A 17,029-nucleotide genomic window follows, 5' to 3' on the forward strand; every position below is an offset into this window, starting at 1 on the left:
TACAACATTTGCATCATAGGAGTACCAGAAGGAGAAGAGAAAGAGCAAGAAATTAGAAATCTATTTGAAAAAAAGAACAACAACAACAACAAAACCTTTACTAATTTGGTGAAGGAAATAGACATGCAAGTCTAGGAAGCTCATAGAGTCCCAAACAAGATGGATGCAAAGAGGCCCACTCCAAGACACATAATAATTAAAATGCCAAAGGTTAAAGATAAAGAATCTTAAAAACAGCAAGAGAAAAGCAGTTAGTTACCTACAGGGTAGTTCCCATAAGACCATCAGCTGGTTTCTCAAACAAAACTTTGCAGGTTAGAAGGGATTGGCAAGAAATGTTCAGAGTCATGAACAGCAAGTCCATCATTTAGAATCAAAGGGAGGATAAAGAGCACCCCAGACAAGAAAAAACTAAAGGAGTTCATAATCCCCAAACCATTATCATATGAAATGTTAAAGGGACTTATTTAAGAAAAAGAAGATCAAACCTGGCTGGTGTAGCTCAGTGGATTGAGCGCGGGCCTACAAACCAGACAATCGCGGTTCGATTCCCAGTCAGGACACATACCAGTATTGCAGGCCGGTTCCCTGCAGGCCAGTTTCCAGCAGGGGACACATGAAAGGCAACCATACATTGACATTTCTCTCCCTCTCTCCTTCCCTTCCCCTCTAAAGATAAATAAATAAAATCTTAAAAAAAAAAGATCAAAACTATGAACAATAAGATGCAAAAAAAATACATATCTATTAACAATTGAATCTAAAAAACAAACTAAACAGAAAAACAGACAGAATCATGGATACCGAGAACGTTTTGATGGTTGTCATATGGGAAGGGGTGTGGAGGAATGGGTGAAGAGGTGAGGGAATTAAGTACAAATAGGTAGTTACAGAATAGCCATGGGGATGTAAAGTACAGCATAGGAAATGGACTAGCCAAAGAACTAATACCCTTGACCCATGGACATGAACAATGATATGGGGATTGCCTGCAGGGGTGGGGAGTGCTTAGTGGACAGGGGTAAAGGGGGGAAAATTGGGACAATCAATAAAATGTAATTAAAAAAAGAAAATAACCACCTGGCTGGTGTAGCTCAGCGGATTGAGCGCAGGCTGCAAACCAAAGGGTTGCCAGTTCAATTCCCAGTCAGAGCACATGCCTGGGTTGTGGGCCAGGTCCCCAGTGGGGGCCATGTGAGAAGTAGCCACACATTGATATTTCTCCCCCTCCCCCTTCCCCCTTCCCCCTTCCCTTCCCTTTTTTTCTTTCTATGCCACTTATTTTTAGAGAGCGGAAGGGAGGGAGAAAGAGAGGGAAAGCAACATCAACGTGCAGGAGATACATAGATTGGTCGCCTCTTGCACGGCCCCAACCAGGGACTTGGCCTGCAAACCAGGCATGTGCCCTGACTGGGAATGGAACCGGCAACCTTTCAGTTTGCAGGCCAGCACTCGATCCAGTGAGCCACATCAGCCAGGGCCTGTTTGGTTTCTTGACATCTTGCTCTGCCTAGCTTATGAGAGAAAATTGCATGCAGAATTTGGGGCTCACTGCGCTGTGATCCTTTCAAGTTCCGGTGGCCACCCTGGAAACTCTAAATATCAGCCTCTCTCTGCCCAGTCTTGTAGGAACTGCTGACAGCACTAGGCTCCAGTTCTGTTCTTGGCCTTCACGTCCTGCACCACAGACCCCACAGTGCCCGTGTGAGAACGTAGGCTTACGTCGTGTGCTTCCCTTTCCTCGAAAGGCCTGGCCCCATGTGCCTGCCTGCCTTGGTTTTCTCCAGTGCCTTCAGAAAGTCGTTTGAATAGAATTCCGCCTCCGTATTTGTTTTCAGCTGGGAGGCTAGTCTGGTACGAGCTCCTCCGTCACAGCCGGGGTACAGAGGTTCGGCCCACAAGTTTGCTATGTAAATACTCACATTTTCCCTGAGTCAGGATGTTTCCTAAATTTCACCTTGGCTTGTTTGAATCATAGGTAGTTTATATGTATCTTGCTTAATTTTCAAACATACAGTAACTTTTTAGTTATCTTTTTGTTATTGATTTCTTAACTGCATTTCAGTTGGAGAACATAGTCTATGTATTTTCAGGTCTTTGAAATTTGTCTGGATTTGCTTTATGGTCCAGCATAGGTCCAATATTTATAATTTTATATGAGTGTGCTTGAAAAGAATGTGTTTTCTGTACCTGGTGGGAATAGTATTTTCTAATATATTTTATTGATTATGCTATTACAGTTGTCCCATTTTTTCCCTCTTATCCCCCTTTGCCCTGCACCCCTCTCCCACCTGCATTCCTACCACTTAGTTCATGTCCATGGGTTGTACATGTAAGCCCCTTTGGCTTCTGCATTTCCTATACTATTCTAACCTCCTCCTGGCTATTTTGTACCTACAATTTATGCTTCGTATTCCCTCTACTTTTCCCCTCTTTTTCTCCCCCCCACCCCCCGCCCACTGATAACCCTCCATGTGATCTCCATTTCTGTGATTCTGTTCCTGTTCTATTTGTTTTAGTTTTTGTTTTGTTTTAGGTAGTTGTTGATAGTTGTGTTTGTTGTCATTTTACTATTCATATTTTTATTTTCTTTTTCTTAGATAAGTCCCTTTAACATTTCATATAATAAGGGCTTGGTGATGGTGAACTCCTTTCACTTGACCTTATCTGAGAAGCACTTTATCTGACCTTCCATTCTAAACGATAGCTTTGCTGGATAAAGCAATCTTGGATGTAGGTCCTTGCATTTCATGACTTGGAATACTTCTTTCCAGCCCCTTCTTGCCTGTAAGGTTTCTTTTGAGAAATCAGCTGAAAGCCTGATGGGAACTCCTTTGTAGGTGACTGTCCCCATATCTCTTGCTGCTTCTAGAATGCTCTCCTTCATTTTAATCTTGAGTAATGTAATTATGATGTGCCTTGGTGTGTTCCTCCTTGGGCCCAACTTCTTTGGGACTCTCTGAGCTTCCTGGACTTCCTGTAAGTCTATTTTCTTTGCCAGATTGGGAAGTTCTCCTTCATTATCTTTTCAAATAAGTTTTCAATTTCTTGCTCTTCTTCTTCTCCTTCTGGCACCCCTGTGACTCAGATGTTGGAACGTTTAAAGTTGTTCCAGAGATTCCTAAGCCTCTTCTCATATTTTTGAATTCTTGTTTCTCCAATCTGTTCTGGTTGAATGTTTCTTTCTTCCTTCTGGTCCAAACCATTGATTTGAGTCCCGGTTTCCTTCCTGTCACTGTTGGTTCCCTGTACATTTTCCCTCATTTCACTTAGTGTAGCCTTGATTTTTTTCATCTAATTTGCTACCAAACTCAACTAGTTCTGTGAGCATCCTGATCACCAGTGTTTTGGACTGTGCATCTGATAGGTTAGCTATCTCTTCATTGCTTAGTTGTATTTTTTTTCTGGAGCTTTGTTCTGTTTTTTCATTTGGGCCCCCCCCCCTTTTTTTTTGTCTCTGCAAGACTGCTATGTAGTAAGGGGCGGAGCCTTAGGCATATACCAGAGTAGGGCAACACGTCACTGCGTTGTGACGCTGTGTGTGGGGACGGGTCCAAGAGGGAACAACACTGCTTGGTCCGTTCTCAGTGGCTTTCAGTCACTTTCTCAGCTCCCCACAGGCAACGTGGGCCCTTCTGGTGCTGGTTCCTGGGTGGGTGGGCTTGTGTCCATTCTAGGACCCTGTGGGTCCCTCCAGCGAACTCTCCTGTGAGGCTGGGAGTTTCTCCCGACACCTCAACCCCTACAGGTGTTTTCAGTCAGAGATTTTTGAGGCTTTATTTCCCCACACTGGGGCCCTGGGCTGTGCGGTCCGTCCCACTCCTCAGGTGCTACCGGTTTCTCCAAACGCAAATGTGGGGCCGCCCACTGGCCAGCTAGCGCCTTGCCCGCCCTGGTCCTCCAGCTAAAACCTTGCTGTGAGTCCTGACCACCCCAGGCGCCCGTCTCCGCCCCTCCCACTGGTCTTCATGAATGTGTCTGTGATTCCTTGGTTGGACTTCCATACAGTTCAGTTTTCTGGCAGTTCTGCCTGTTTTTGTTTTTAAATTTGGTGATGTCCTTCTTTTGGTTGGTTGAGGAGGCACAGTGTGTCTACCTACGCCTCCATCTTGGCCCGGAAGTCCCAGAATAGTGTGGGGTTTTTTTTTAGTTTCTGTAGGTGAAGTTTACTAATTGTTCCACATCCAATAGAGCTTTTTTTGTCTGTTGTTTTAAGTAAGTAGTAGAGGACAATAAACTATCTCAGTGTGACTGTGGATTTATCTGGTTCTCTTAATTCTGTCAAGTTTAACTGTATTTTGGAGTTTTATTATTAGGTACATGTTAATTTATAATTGTCAGATTTCTCTAGTGAATTGAAACAGTTACTATTATGAACTATTTCTTCATTTCCAATAATGCTTTTTACCTTGAACCTTACTTTGTCTAATATTCATACAACTTCACAGGCTTTCTTTTGGTTAGTATTTATATAGTGCATTTCCTTTTGTTTTTAATCTTGGAAAGATATGTAGTTTTTTCTACTAACACTGTCTGTTGTACTTATTTGGAACATTTGGTCTATTTACACTTAATGTAATTCTGATATATTCGAGTTTAAATCTAGCATCTTACTGTTTTTTTTGTTCCTCCTATTTTACTTTCTTTATTCCTTTCTTTTTTGTCTTTTTATTTACTTTTGTTTTCTTTAATTAAGTTCACTGAGATGCAATGTACAGAAACCCGCAGTTGCCGACTTGAAGCGCACCATCCATGAGCGCACACTCCTGTCACCGTCCCCACAGTCGCGACACGGAGCATCTCTGTTCCCCAAGTGCCTTTCCTGCTTCTTCCCAGTGACGCGTCCCCTGTACCGACCACGGTCCCTGGCAAATGCTGATCTTCTTCCTGTCACTATGGATTTACTGTCACCACAGTCGATCATAATGTGGTCTCAGGAGTATAACTTTTTTTCCCACTTACCGTAATGCTTTTGCAATTCACAGCGGAGTGTTTTCTTATTGTTTCCTTTTCCCTCTGTGTTAGCTTGGAAATTGTGCTCTGTCAGCATCTTTTAGTGGTACCTGTTGGGGGACAGTGCTCTGTGGGTCTTGCTGGCAGACGCCCACTACCTTTGCCCCAGGCTCTCTGTACAAGGATGCTTGCATGTGAACAGTTTCAGAAGATGGAGGTGGGGTCTCCAGAGCAGGTGGTGGGTCTGCTTACTCCCCTGTGTCTTCCTCCAATGGGGAACTTAAACAGATTTGCTTATTGACGATAATAAAAGATTCCAGTTCCCTGCACTCAGGGTTTCTCGCTTCTAATGCAACATGAGCGGGTGTCACCTGACCCCTTCATGTCACCCTGTGGGAACTGGATCCCAGGGAATTGGCACGGAGGCCGACACTCTGGCCGCTGCTGTTGCCGTGAGTCATAAGTCGCCGTTTGTCTCTGGTCCAGGAATCTTGTGTCTCCTGCCAGCATCCATGAAACCGTGTCGGCTGGCTCGTCCGTTCGCAACTAGGGCACAATCTGAAACCCTCTGCAGCTCTCGACAGAACTCTAGAGATCGAAATGCACGGCCTTGGCCTTGCTGAAGTACAAGTGGTACTCTCCAATCTTCCAGAACCATAAACAGGCCTTAGAACCCTCTAACTGCATTTGTGCCCTCCAGGCTTCTGTGCTGTGTACTGTTTTGTTGTTTTTTTTTTAAGATTTTATTTATTTATTTTTAGAGGGGAAGGGAAGGAGAGAGGGAGAGAAATATCAATGAACGGTTGCCTCTCGTGTGTCCCCTGCTGGGAACTGGCCTGCAACCCAGGCATGTGCCCTGACTGGGAATCGAACCATGATATTCTGGTTCGCAGGCCCGTGCTCAATCCACTGAGCTACACCAGCCAGGGCTTACTGTTCTTTATTAATACTTTTATTTGAAGCTCAAGAAGACATCACACTGTCAGTGTTCATTTGTCAGCATAGATTTGTCTACATATTCACCGTGTTCATGGTACTTCATGTTTTCCCTGCATCGTTATCTTTGCTCATCCATCTGGGACTAGGTCCCTCCTACTTGATGGAAATACTTCTGTGTTTCCTTTTGTTTGGGTCTGCTGGTGACGGCCAGTCTCCCTGTCTCTCTCTCTTTGACCAGTGAAATGTTTTCATTTCAGCTTCATACTCGCGGGGCTTTTTTTTTTGCTGGGTATAGAATTCTCTTTGGTATTTACTTATTTATTTATTTAGCTCTTTAAGGACGTGAGTCCAGCATCTCTGGCTTCTGTTGTTGACAAGCCAGCTGTCAGTGTACATGGTTGTCCTTTGAAGGTTACCTTTCCCCTCTGCTATTGTTAATATTTTCTCTTTGGATTTTGTTCCCGGCAGCTGCAGTAGGGCGCATGTGTCAGTTCCTGCTGTTATTATATGTCCCCCAGTGTGTGTCCCTCTTTGTCAGTGCTGTGCAGCAAACTACCCCCGAGCTTGGTGGCTGAGAACCGTATCAGTTACATAGCTCACAGGTCTGTGGTTTGCGTGAAGCTCAGTGGGCACGGCTCAGTGCTGTTCCAGGCGGCATTAGCTGGTGTGGCTTGACTGCAAGATCCACTCTTCAGTGACTCACTCACACCTGGCAAGTTGGTGCTGGCTCTTGGCCGGGAGTTTATCCAGGGCCAGAGGTCCAGGACCAATGGCCATTTGCATGGGGGCTTCAGCTTCCCTGTGGCACGATGGCTGGGTCCCAAGAGAAGAAAAGTTGGAAGCTTCCGGTCCCTTAAAGTCTTGATCCAGAAACTGGAACAGCATCACTTCTGTCTTGTTCATTTGGGAAGCAGCTACAGAGCCAGAGTAAAGAGCGAAGGGGGCTGTACATTCCCCCCACCTGACAGGACGGGTGTCCGGGAGTTCTGGGCCATGTCTTAGACCCTCTGCAAGGGCCTTACGTGTGGATTTCTTTCCTCCTCCTCCTCTTTTTCTCTTCTTTTTGGTGGAGGAGGCCTCAGAAGTTATTTTAAATCAATGTTTTTCATCAGTGTTGGAAAGTTCACAGTTATTAACTCTTCACATACGGCTTCTGTCCAATCCTTTTCCTGTTGTTTTTGTGTCTGTACTTATATGTATATTAGATCTTTTCAGTATATAGTCTATGTCTTTTATCCACTTTCCTGTGTTTTCCCGGCCTCTGCCTCTTCATGCTTCATCCTGTTTACTATATTTTTACCTGTTTCCTGTTCACTCTTCAGCATTGCCTAATTTGCTATCATACCTAGCCATTTTCTTCATTTTGACAATTGTATTTTTTAATTCTGTAATTTTCACTTATTTTTTTTTATAACTTAAAGTTCTTTGTCAAAATTGCAAATCTTCTATTTTATCCTCTTGAATACCATTGCAGTTACTTTGAAGTCTGTGTCAGGTAACTTTATTTACTTTTTATATTTTGTTCCTTTATTTATTTATTTATTTATTTATTTAGATATTTTATTATTTATTTATCTTTAGAGGGGAAGGGAAGGAGAAAGAGTGGGAGAGAGACATCACGTGGTTGCCTCCCATGTGTCCCCTACTGGGGACCTGGCCTGCAACCCAGGCATGTACCCTGACTGGGAATCGAACCGGCGACCCTTTGCTTCACAGGCCCGTGCTCAATCCACTGAGCTACACCAGCCAGGGCTGTATCAGATAACTTTAATACTTGCAGTCGCTCCCTTACGGGCCTGTTTCTGTTGGTTCTCCTTTATCCTGGCGCAGCTGCTCGTGGGCCTGGCGCGTTGTGATTCTGTGCCGGACTTCGGGTTTGAGACGGTGCTTGCAGAAATCATTTGAAGCCCAGTTCGATGCTTCCACCATTGTGTTTGCTTCTCCAGGTACCGGGGAGCAGACTCACTTGGGATAACCTCAGTCTAGTTTCTGGAAGTGAGATTATTGGAGGCTGAGTGACAGCCCTCGTGAGGGTTTGTTTACTGGTGGCCCACCCTTAATTCCTAGCCTGAAGACTTTCGGGACCCCTGCCCACAGGAGGGGCGGTCATCAGGGCTCTCTCCTTGCAGACCCCTGGCCTCCAGTCCCCGCCCCCGGAACCTGCGAGGTTGTTCATGCTGCTGCGTGTCCCTCCAGCCTCTCGGGGAACAGCAGCCTAAACGTCAGGCTCACTTCCTGCGTTCCCATAATCCCTTCCAGCCTGGCCGTTCATCACCATCTGGCCAGGTACCCAGCGGCACACACAGATGCTTTCTGTATTTTGTCCAGTACTTCTGGTTGTCTCTAGCCAGTGACCTGGTTCACATTACCTAGTCTGCCATTAATGGAAGTGGAAGTCCTCAGAGGGACCCCATTTCCTTTTGGGTCATCCCATCAGCCTTTGAAAGCCAGATCACACGTTCCCCACTAGCTGCCTTTATTTGCCCCTCTATAGAAAACTCCGCCTGGTCTCTATTTGCTGTCTCCAGTTTCTCACATCCCCTTCTTTCTGAAACCCATTCTAATCAGACTCTGGTTCCCACACTCCATCAGAAGTGCCCTTCTCAAGGTCTCGCATTCCTCAGCGATGCCAGAGCCGCCATTCTCTCTGACGTCACTGCAACATTCGTCGTGGAGAGGTTGGTGAGATGGAGCAGAATCCAGCAGAGGAAAGTGAGGAGTGGCCCTCTTTCCTACTTTGTTTTTCTGTCCCACTTCTTGCTGGATAGTGTTTCGCCAACTTCCTCATTTTGATTTTTTCTCTTGTGCATTTTGCTGACCTCCACCAGAACATGGGCTCCCGGAGGGCCGGGCACACTGTCTGCTTTGCTCATTTACCCGCCTTCCGTGTAGACAGGGTCGTGCACAGGGCAGGCTCTCAGCGGACATTTGCTACGCAATTGCTCCCTCTGGGGAAGCGCCGGCTGGCCCTGTCCAGCCAGTACCCCTGGCCACTGGGTCCCACTGGCTGGCTGCGGGGTTTGCGGGGTTTGCGGAGGTCGGGGGAGAGGGCCAGCATACTGAAAGCCCTGGGCAGGAAGGACTTTGGCTGTCACCCAACATGTGATTTTTTTTTGGTTTTTAAAGTTCTTTTATGTTGCCATCTGACCCTCGCAGCACCTCTGGCGGGCAGGCGGGCGGGACAGGTGGTGTGGGCTGCTGTTTTTGGGGGGGGCTGGGGGGGCAGAGCCGTCCCACCTTTGCACAGCAGGCCCCCCCCTGCCCCCCGCGGGCCCTGGGCTCCAGCGCTGCCTTGCAAGTGAGCAAAACGTCTTTTCCTGACTATAGAAATAATATGAACTCCTCGTAGGAAAAACCACAGAAATGGATAGAGAAGAACATCTCAATTATTACGCTACTACACACATGTTCACAAATTTCTTTTCAGTCTTCTTTAAAAATACAGTTTAGATCATGTATCATACAAAATTTGTATTCTATTTTTAAATTAAACTAAATTTCTTCTTTAAAAATTTTTAAATGTATCTATTTTTAGAGAGGGGAACGGGGAGAGAGAAAGCGGGAAGGAAATGTTGATGTGAGAGAGAACTGTCAATCGGTGCCTCTCACATGCACCCCGACTGGGGACCAAACGCACAGCCCCAGGCATGTGCCCTGACCAGGAATCGAACCGGGGACCTTTCACTTTGCAAGACAGTTTGCCCTACCAACTGAGCCACGCCAGTCAGGGCTGCTTGATTTTTTAATATCTCACTTTTGTGGTTGCATAATATTCCACCACAGATGCACCACAATGTATATAATACTCTGTTTTGCTGGACGTTTAGGTTGAACAACACCTTCCTTCCTTCCACGTGGGATGGGCTGGGACAGAGGCCGGGCTCGCAGCTGTGACAGGTTGGGAGGTGGACACGGCCCGGCCTGGGGGAAATGAAATCTAAAAGCACCGCATGATGCCATATAACTTTAAAAAAGGGAATCTTTTCAAACAAAAAGAAAGTCCCAACCCCCTTAGGGGTGCATGTGTGTGTGGTGGGGGAGCGGCGTCCGACGGAAGCTGCTGACACCAGCAGAGGCTGGGCTGATGTCCCTCGCGGCTCATTCCTGTCCCCCCCCTTCCTGGGTCCTCAGACTCTTCCAGCTGGAGGCGGAGGCCGACGCCCTCGCGTACTTCCAGCAGTTTTCGGCCCAGCTGCCGCCCTTCTACGAGAGCTCCGTCCACGTCCTGCAGGTGGAGGTCCTGCAGCAGCTGACCGACCTCATCCGCAGCCACCCCAGCTGGTCAGTGGCCCACTTGGCGGTGGAGCTGGGCATCCGAGAGTGCTTCCACCACAGCCGCATCATCAGGTGGGCGGGGACCTCGCCTGGTGGGGCAGGGGGACAGGACCCTTGGGACAGTGTGTGCGGCAGGGTGGGGGCTTAGGGAGTCTCTCTGTCCTGCCTCTGTTCCCCTCCGTGAACTCAAAGGTTTGACTTACAGAGGGGCAGCACTGCCTCCGGACTCTGATGTTGACCGTCAGGGGGGATGCTGACTAAAGTCAAAGGGAAAACCTTGCTGGAGTCCCTGCCAGGCGCTAGACCCACGGTAGCTGTTTGACACACACCATGAACTTGAATCCTCCCAGCACCCCCACAAAGTACTGCATCCCAGTGAGAGGCCCTGTGACTTTTGCCAGGTCGCTCAGCCTCAGCAGCCGTAGAGGCTTCAGGTCCTTGGGGTCCCCTTCCAAAGGTCTGGGTGCCCCTCTGGGACCCAGGACACGTGCTCTCAGACGTCCACTCAGCCAGCGCTGGAGCGGTGGGCGCCCTGGTGAAGCTCCCTGCCGGTCACAGTCCTGTCCCAGGGTGGCCACGCCTCCTTCAATGCTCCTCCCAGACGCTCTGTTCAACTCCCAGGCCCAGCACTGCAGACTCCCGGCTGCCCTTTTCAGCTGAGGGGCCTGTTCTCAGACGTCCTGGTGTTTTGTCCGAACAGTCTGTCCATTCCCAGGGCAGGCGTGACAGGGACTGTTTTCATTTTTCAGTAGATAAAGTCACTGAAGCCCAGAAAGGTGAAGTGAATTGCGCAGCGTCAGTGAGATTTCGGTTTTCTGTGACCCTTTCTGTGCCGGTCCACTGCCCACCCAGGCTGGTGTGGCCCTGGGGCACATCCCCCTGCAGGTGTGCCCCCAGAACGAAGAAAAGCAGGTTCGAGTCACACAAGACACAGATACGTTGCGACTCAGCCCTAAGTGTGAGCCAGCCTGTGTGAGTGTGGCACGAGCGCCCTTGAACTCCCAGCCCACGTCCCTCTCCTGCACTCACTCAGGTTTCTCAGTGCTCTGCCCACCTTGTGCCACGTCCACTCACCCTCCTGGCCCCCGCCCCCACAGCTGTGCCAACAGCAGGGAGAATGAGGAGGGCTGCACGCCCCTGCACCTGGCCTGCCGCAAGGGCGACTCGGAGATCCTGGTGGAGCTGGTGCAGCACTGCCGGGCCCAGATGGACGTCACGGACAACAACGGGGAGACCGCCTTCCATTACGCTGTGCAGGGCGACAGCTCCCAGGTGCTGCAGGTGAGCGGGGCGGGACAGGGCCCAGTGACACCTCTCTGTGCCCACTGCCGTCTTTGGGATCAGATGACACTCTCGGCTTCTCACTGTCCCTCCTTGGTCCTTAAGGCCTGAGCTCCTCTGTGGAGGATGCTGCCCTGCCCCGCTCCTCCTGCCCCACGCTGGTCAAGGAGGCATGTTTGCTCTCTCAACCGGGGAAAGGCCCAGTCCAGCCAGTGAGTTTAGTTCAGCTCTTCCTCAGCACCTGGCATGAGTCGGACCCCTGAGTGGGGGTGTTCATGGTTGAGAGGGTCGAGCTTAACTCCTTACAGGGACACCAACAACACGACGCCACCTGGCTCCTCTGGGTGTTTGTGCCAGAGGCACCCCATCCAGTCTTTGACTCACTGGGCAGCAAAATAAAAGTCAAACTTTTTAAAAATATATTTTATCGATTATGCTATTACAGTTGTCCCATTCCCCCCCTTCATTCCCCTCCTCCCTGCACACCCCCTCCCACCCACATTCCCCCGCTTTAGTTCATGTCCATGTGTCACAAGTTCTTTAGCATCTACATTTCCCACACTATTCTTGCCCTCCCCCTGTCTATTTTCTACCTCCCATCTATGTTATTTATTCTCTGTACCTTTTCCCCCTCTCTCCTCCTCCCATTCTCCTGTTGCTAACCCTCCATGTGATCTCCATTTCTGTGGTTCTGTTCCTGTTCTAGTTGTTTGCTTAGTTTGCTTTTGTTTTTGTTTTAGGTGTGGTTGTTAATAACTTTGAGTTTATTGTCTTTTTACTGTTCATGTTTTTTATCTTCTTTTTCTTAGATAAGTCCCTTTAACATTGCATATAATAAGGGCTTGGTGATGATGAACTCCTTGAACTTGACCTTATCTGAAAAGCACTTTATCTGCCCTTCCATTCTAAATGAAAGCTTTACTGGATAGATCAATCTTGGATGTAGGTCCTTGCATTTCATGACTTGGAATACTTCTTTCCAGCCTCTTCTTGCCTGTAAGGTCTCTTTTGAGAAATCAGCAGGAAGTCTGATGGGAACTCCTTTGTTGGTGACTGTCCCCTTATCTCTTGCTGCTTCTAGGATTCTCCTTCATTTTAATCTTAGCTAATGTAATTATGATGTGCCTTGGTGTGTTCCTCCTTGGGTCCAACTTCTTTGGGACTCTCTGAGCTTCCTGGACTTTCTAGACATCTATCGCCTTTGCCAGATTGGGGAAGTTCTCCTTTATTATTTGTTCATGTAAGTTTTCCACTTGAGGCTGTTCCTCTTCCCCTTCTGGTACCCCTATAATTCGGATGTTGGAACATTTAAAGATGTCCTGGAGGTTCCTAAGTCTCTCCTCATATTTTTGAATTCTTGTTTTTTCATTCTTTTCCGTTTGGTTGTTTCTTTCTTCCTTCTGGTCCACTCCATTGATTTGAGTCCTAGTTTTCTTCCTATCACTATGGTTCCCTGTGCATTTTCCTTCATTTCACTTAGTGTAGCCTTCATTTGTTCCTCTAATTTGCGACCAATTTCAACCAGTTCTGTGAGCATCCTGATCACCAGTGCTTTGGCTATCTCTTGGTCACTTAAAAGTTTTGGCCCTGAGGCTTTGATCTGTTCTTTTCTTTGAGCCTTTTTTTTTTGGTCTGTTCGTACCTGTTTACGTATGAGGTATGGAGCCTTAGGTGTTCACCAGGGCAGGACAAGCCAGTCACTGGGGTGATGCCGTATGTGGGGGCGGGGTCTGAGAGGGAACGATGGCGCTTGCTTTGCTCTCTCTCGGATTTCAGTCCCTTCTCCTTCCCACAAGCAAATTGGGCAATTCTGGTGTTGGTTCCCGCATGGCTGGGCTTGTGTACATTCTAGGACCCTGTGGGTCTCTCCAATAAACTCTCCTGCGAGGCTGGGAGTCTCTCCTGGCACCTCAACCCCCACAAGTGTTTTCAATCAGTGGTTTTAGGGTTTACTTCCTGTCAGTGGGGCCCCGGGTTGTGCGGTCTGTCTCGCTGCCACTTTCGCCTGGTTCATCTGCACACGTATGTGTGACCGTGGTCAGCCACCTCGCGTACCTCACTGGGTCTTCCCATTGCCACCGTGCGTGTGGGGTCTGCCAGCCATCACCAGTGGGCCTGGATCCACCAGGCACCGCTTTTTCCTGCTTCGACCCCTCTCCTCTGGCTGCCAACTCCGCCCCTCTTGCCAGTCTGGATAAATGGTTGTCGGACTTCTGTGCAGTTCAAAATCTGTCAGTTCTGATCATTTTTGTGTTTCTAAATTTTTGTTGTCCTTAATTTTGGTTGTGCAAGAAGGCAAAGCATGTCTACCTATACCTATGCCTCCATCTTGGCCGGAAGTCCTGACTGTCCAAAAGTCAAACTTTTGAGTGCGTAAATGAAGTGATGTTCTTGAAAGGCTACTTTATGATATAGGAAAGACAGACTACAGGACAGTATTTTATTGCCTGGAATTAGAAGATTCTTCCAAAGGTTATGTCCTTGTCTCTGCCTTGGCACCAGAATGGAACTATGTTACTGCAGAAAATGGACTCATACCTAATGACGAGTGCCCTCTGGGGTGGGGGTCCCCGCCGATGCCGAGCTCCACCCTTGCTGAGCACCACCGAGTGCCCCACACGGGCCACGTATCCTGCCTCCAGCCGAGGCCAGGGGCACTCACAGTAGTCATGTACAGCTGTGCCCGTCCCTTATGGCACGCTTGTCTCCAGCCTGGCCTGTCCCGAGTGTCATGTGTGCTCTAGTTCATTCTCAGAAAGCCCTCGGGGGTGGGCACCATCAGCCCACCCCCTTGCTAAGGAAACAGGATTAGTGACAGTAAGAAGTCTGTCGAGGGAGGGCCCCAGAGCAGTGCGCACTCAGGCCGCTGACACGCCCAGCTGCTCCCTCGGGTGCGGGGGGGGTCTAATTAACCCCAGGGACACAGCACTCAGCTGCAAGTGAGGAAATGCAAGCCTCCCGACTTGCTTTTTAAGGCTGGTATTTTTTTAATTGAAAAAAATAATATCTGTGCATACCAAAAAGCATTCAAGCAGGACTGAAGAATATACAGTGAAAAGCAAGGAACACTACCCCTTCCTCCTGGACCCCCAGTGCCCATCCCTAGATGCACCCTCATCTTCAGTGTCTTTCTGCAGCAATTGTCCTGCAGTCTTGCCAGACCCGCACCCAGCTAACACTGGCTCAGTCAGCTTTTTTTCACCTCTCAGGCCTCCCTTCTCTGTTGCTTCTCTTGTTCCCATGGAGTCCAGCTACCCCCCCCCCAGTGCCCCGAGAGACACTGCCAATGGGGTGCCACTGGGGGTGGCAGGAGAGGGACGTGCCGGGGCCTCTCCGAGGTGGGCCCCGGCCCACCTGCTGTTGTGCTGGCAGCTCCTAGGGAAGAATGCGTCGTCCGGCCTGAACCAGGTGAACAACCAAGGGCTGACCCCGCTGCACCTGGCCTGCCAGATGGGGAAGCAGGAGATGGTCCATGCGCTGCTGCTGTACAACGCTCGCTGTAACATCATGGGGCCCCGCGGGTACCCCATCCACACGGCCATGAAGTTCTCCCAGAAGGGGTAAGCCCTCCCCACTCACCCCAGACCCCTGCCCCGCACGGGTGCTGGGCCTCAGCTCTCCCTGGCCTCTCCTGAGCAGTGGCCTCTGCAGGCTCATTGGATGTGCGTCAGATTCTGGCGCCAAAGGCTGACCTGGCACAAAGAAATGTGTGGGGACGTGACTCCGTCTGTGAGCTCCACTGTGCGCTCTGCAGTGCACCTTCGTTTCTCACCGTAAACCTGCCTCTCCCAAGCTGGAGAAGAACCATCTTAACCTTCCCTGCAGCCCCCCTTCCCAGCTTCCCAGGTGGTGGTCTCATGCAACCCCAGGACTCAGACGGACCTGCCAACCTGGGTCCTCTTCCCCCCCAAACCCGCCAGCCTGGTCTGAACCCTGTCGTGCTGCGGTGTTCACAGCCTCTTTGGGTGACTCAAAGCCCAGGAATGGTGGTCGGGGGGCTCAGGGCCCCATGTGCCTGGGCAAATTTGCCCTTCCTGGCTGGTGGCACTGTGGGGACACAGGTCCCAGGCCCATGTCTTAGGGAGCTCCAGAACCCTCTCTTGTTTCTTCCCTTTTCCCACACCTGGGAAATCCTCGTTTCAGGAAAATTCTTTTCCATGTGTATGAGTGTGTATGAGTGTGTGTGTGTGATGGGTATGGGGGAGTGGATAGAAAAGGTAACTAACAAAATATTATGTAGCAGGTACAGTATCTAGAATGAAGGAAGGAATGAATGAATGGGCCAGCCAGCCCCTCAGTCCCAGGCACTGCGCTAAGTGCTGGCCTCACAGAGATGGAGAGGAGAACAGCTCCGGGACAGGAGACCCGGAAGTCACCCGGACCTTCCGGAGCTGAGCGCACAGAGAGGCCACGCTCAGGTCGGGGGTGGGCACTCGCCCTCCCTTAGATTTTGTCCATCCTTTAGGGACCTGACTGGACCCTGGGGCATTGCTCTCCCCTTGAAAGTCTGGTCCAAGCGTGGATGAACTTTCCTCTCCTTTGCTCTCTCGCAGCCAGGATGAGCTGGGATTTTAAGAAAGACTTGACCAAGTGGCTGGGGACAGTACCAGGGCTCTCGCCCCCAGCAATCAGGTTCCCTGGTGGCAGGGCGCGATCCAAGTGGACACAGTGCTGGCCACACTCTCCTCTACAGCTGGCGCGGTGGCCCTGCTCCTACTCGGCTTCAGCCGCCCTATGGTCCCAGTCACCTGCGCCGTCCATGTCCCTTCCAGGACCCTGGGGTTTTCCAGGTTGCCTCTCTTCAGATGCCCGCAGCCAGGCCCCCTCCCTGCCCCGCCCGGGCCTCTCTGCGGGCCGGCTCAGATCAGAGAGCATCCTTGCAGGATGACATAGGTCGTGCCCTACTGCTGCGCACACAGCCGTGCTCCTCAGGGCCAGGCAGGGCCGCCCCTGCCCCCACCTCTGTGTGGCAGCCAGCACAGCTGGACTCAGAATCACGGGCATTGGTGTTGCCAAGGGCGCTTCTGTCCCAGCTCCCACCTGCTGTCTGCGGACCCTCCAGGACTCTGGTTCTGCGTAGTGTGATATCTTTAAGGTCCAGTAGTGTCGGAGCATGGGTCGGAATTCACTCCCTTTTTAAGGCAAAATAATGCTCTGTTGGCTGTGCCACGTTTTGCTTTTCCAGCCATCTGTTGGTGGACACTTGGGTTGCTTCCACCCTTTGGCTGTTGTGAGTGGTGCCACAGTATGCAGTGCTTTCAAGGGACCGGGTCATGGAGGGCCAGGCCCAGAACCAGGTGCTGAAATACCCCGTCTCCTTTAATTCCCACCCAGTCCTCTTAGGACAGTCTCCGTGCTGCAGCTGGACTAGGTCACTTTCCAGAGGTCACCAGTGGGAAAGCTGGGGCTTGACATCAAGTCCGTCGGACTCTAAAGCCAGCGCCAGTGAGAGTGATCATTGCTGATTGGAGGGGGCATCAGGGAAGGCTTCCTGGAGGAAGGGGCTTGAGCTGTGTCTTATGAGGCTCATGATACCCTAGACATACCACAGTGTTCACGCTGTTGGTTTCATTGCAACTTT

General features: G+C 49.8%; 1 protein-coding gene across 5 annotated transcripts in view; it reads left to right on the top strand.

Moving 5' to 3' along the window:
* Positions 1-17,029, top strand: part of PLA2G6 (phospholipase A2 group VI) — a 56,160-nt gene that overhangs the window by 20,293 nt on the left and 18,838 nt on the right. For all 5 annotated transcript variants that reach the window (XM_037160276.2, XM_037160279.2, XM_053661770.1 and 2 more), the window contains exons 4-6: positions 10,024-10,239; positions 11,265-11,448; positions 14,821-15,008. In XM_037160276.2, the coding sequence (XP_037016171.2) occupies positions 10,024-10,239; positions 11,265-11,448; positions 14,821-15,008 (588 nt within the window). The remainder of the gene's footprint in view (positions 1-10,023; positions 10,240-11,264; positions 11,449-14,820; positions 15,009-17,029) is intronic.

This window comes from Artibeus jamaicensis, unplaced genomic scaffold (genome assembly GCF_021234435.1).
Source record: "Artibeus jamaicensis isolate MK-2021 breed Jamaican fruit bat unplaced genomic scaffold, CSHL_Jam_final contig_233, whole genome shotgun sequence".
Classification (NCBI taxonomy): Eukaryota; Metazoa; Chordata; class Mammalia; order Chiroptera; family Phyllostomidae; genus Artibeus; species Artibeus jamaicensis.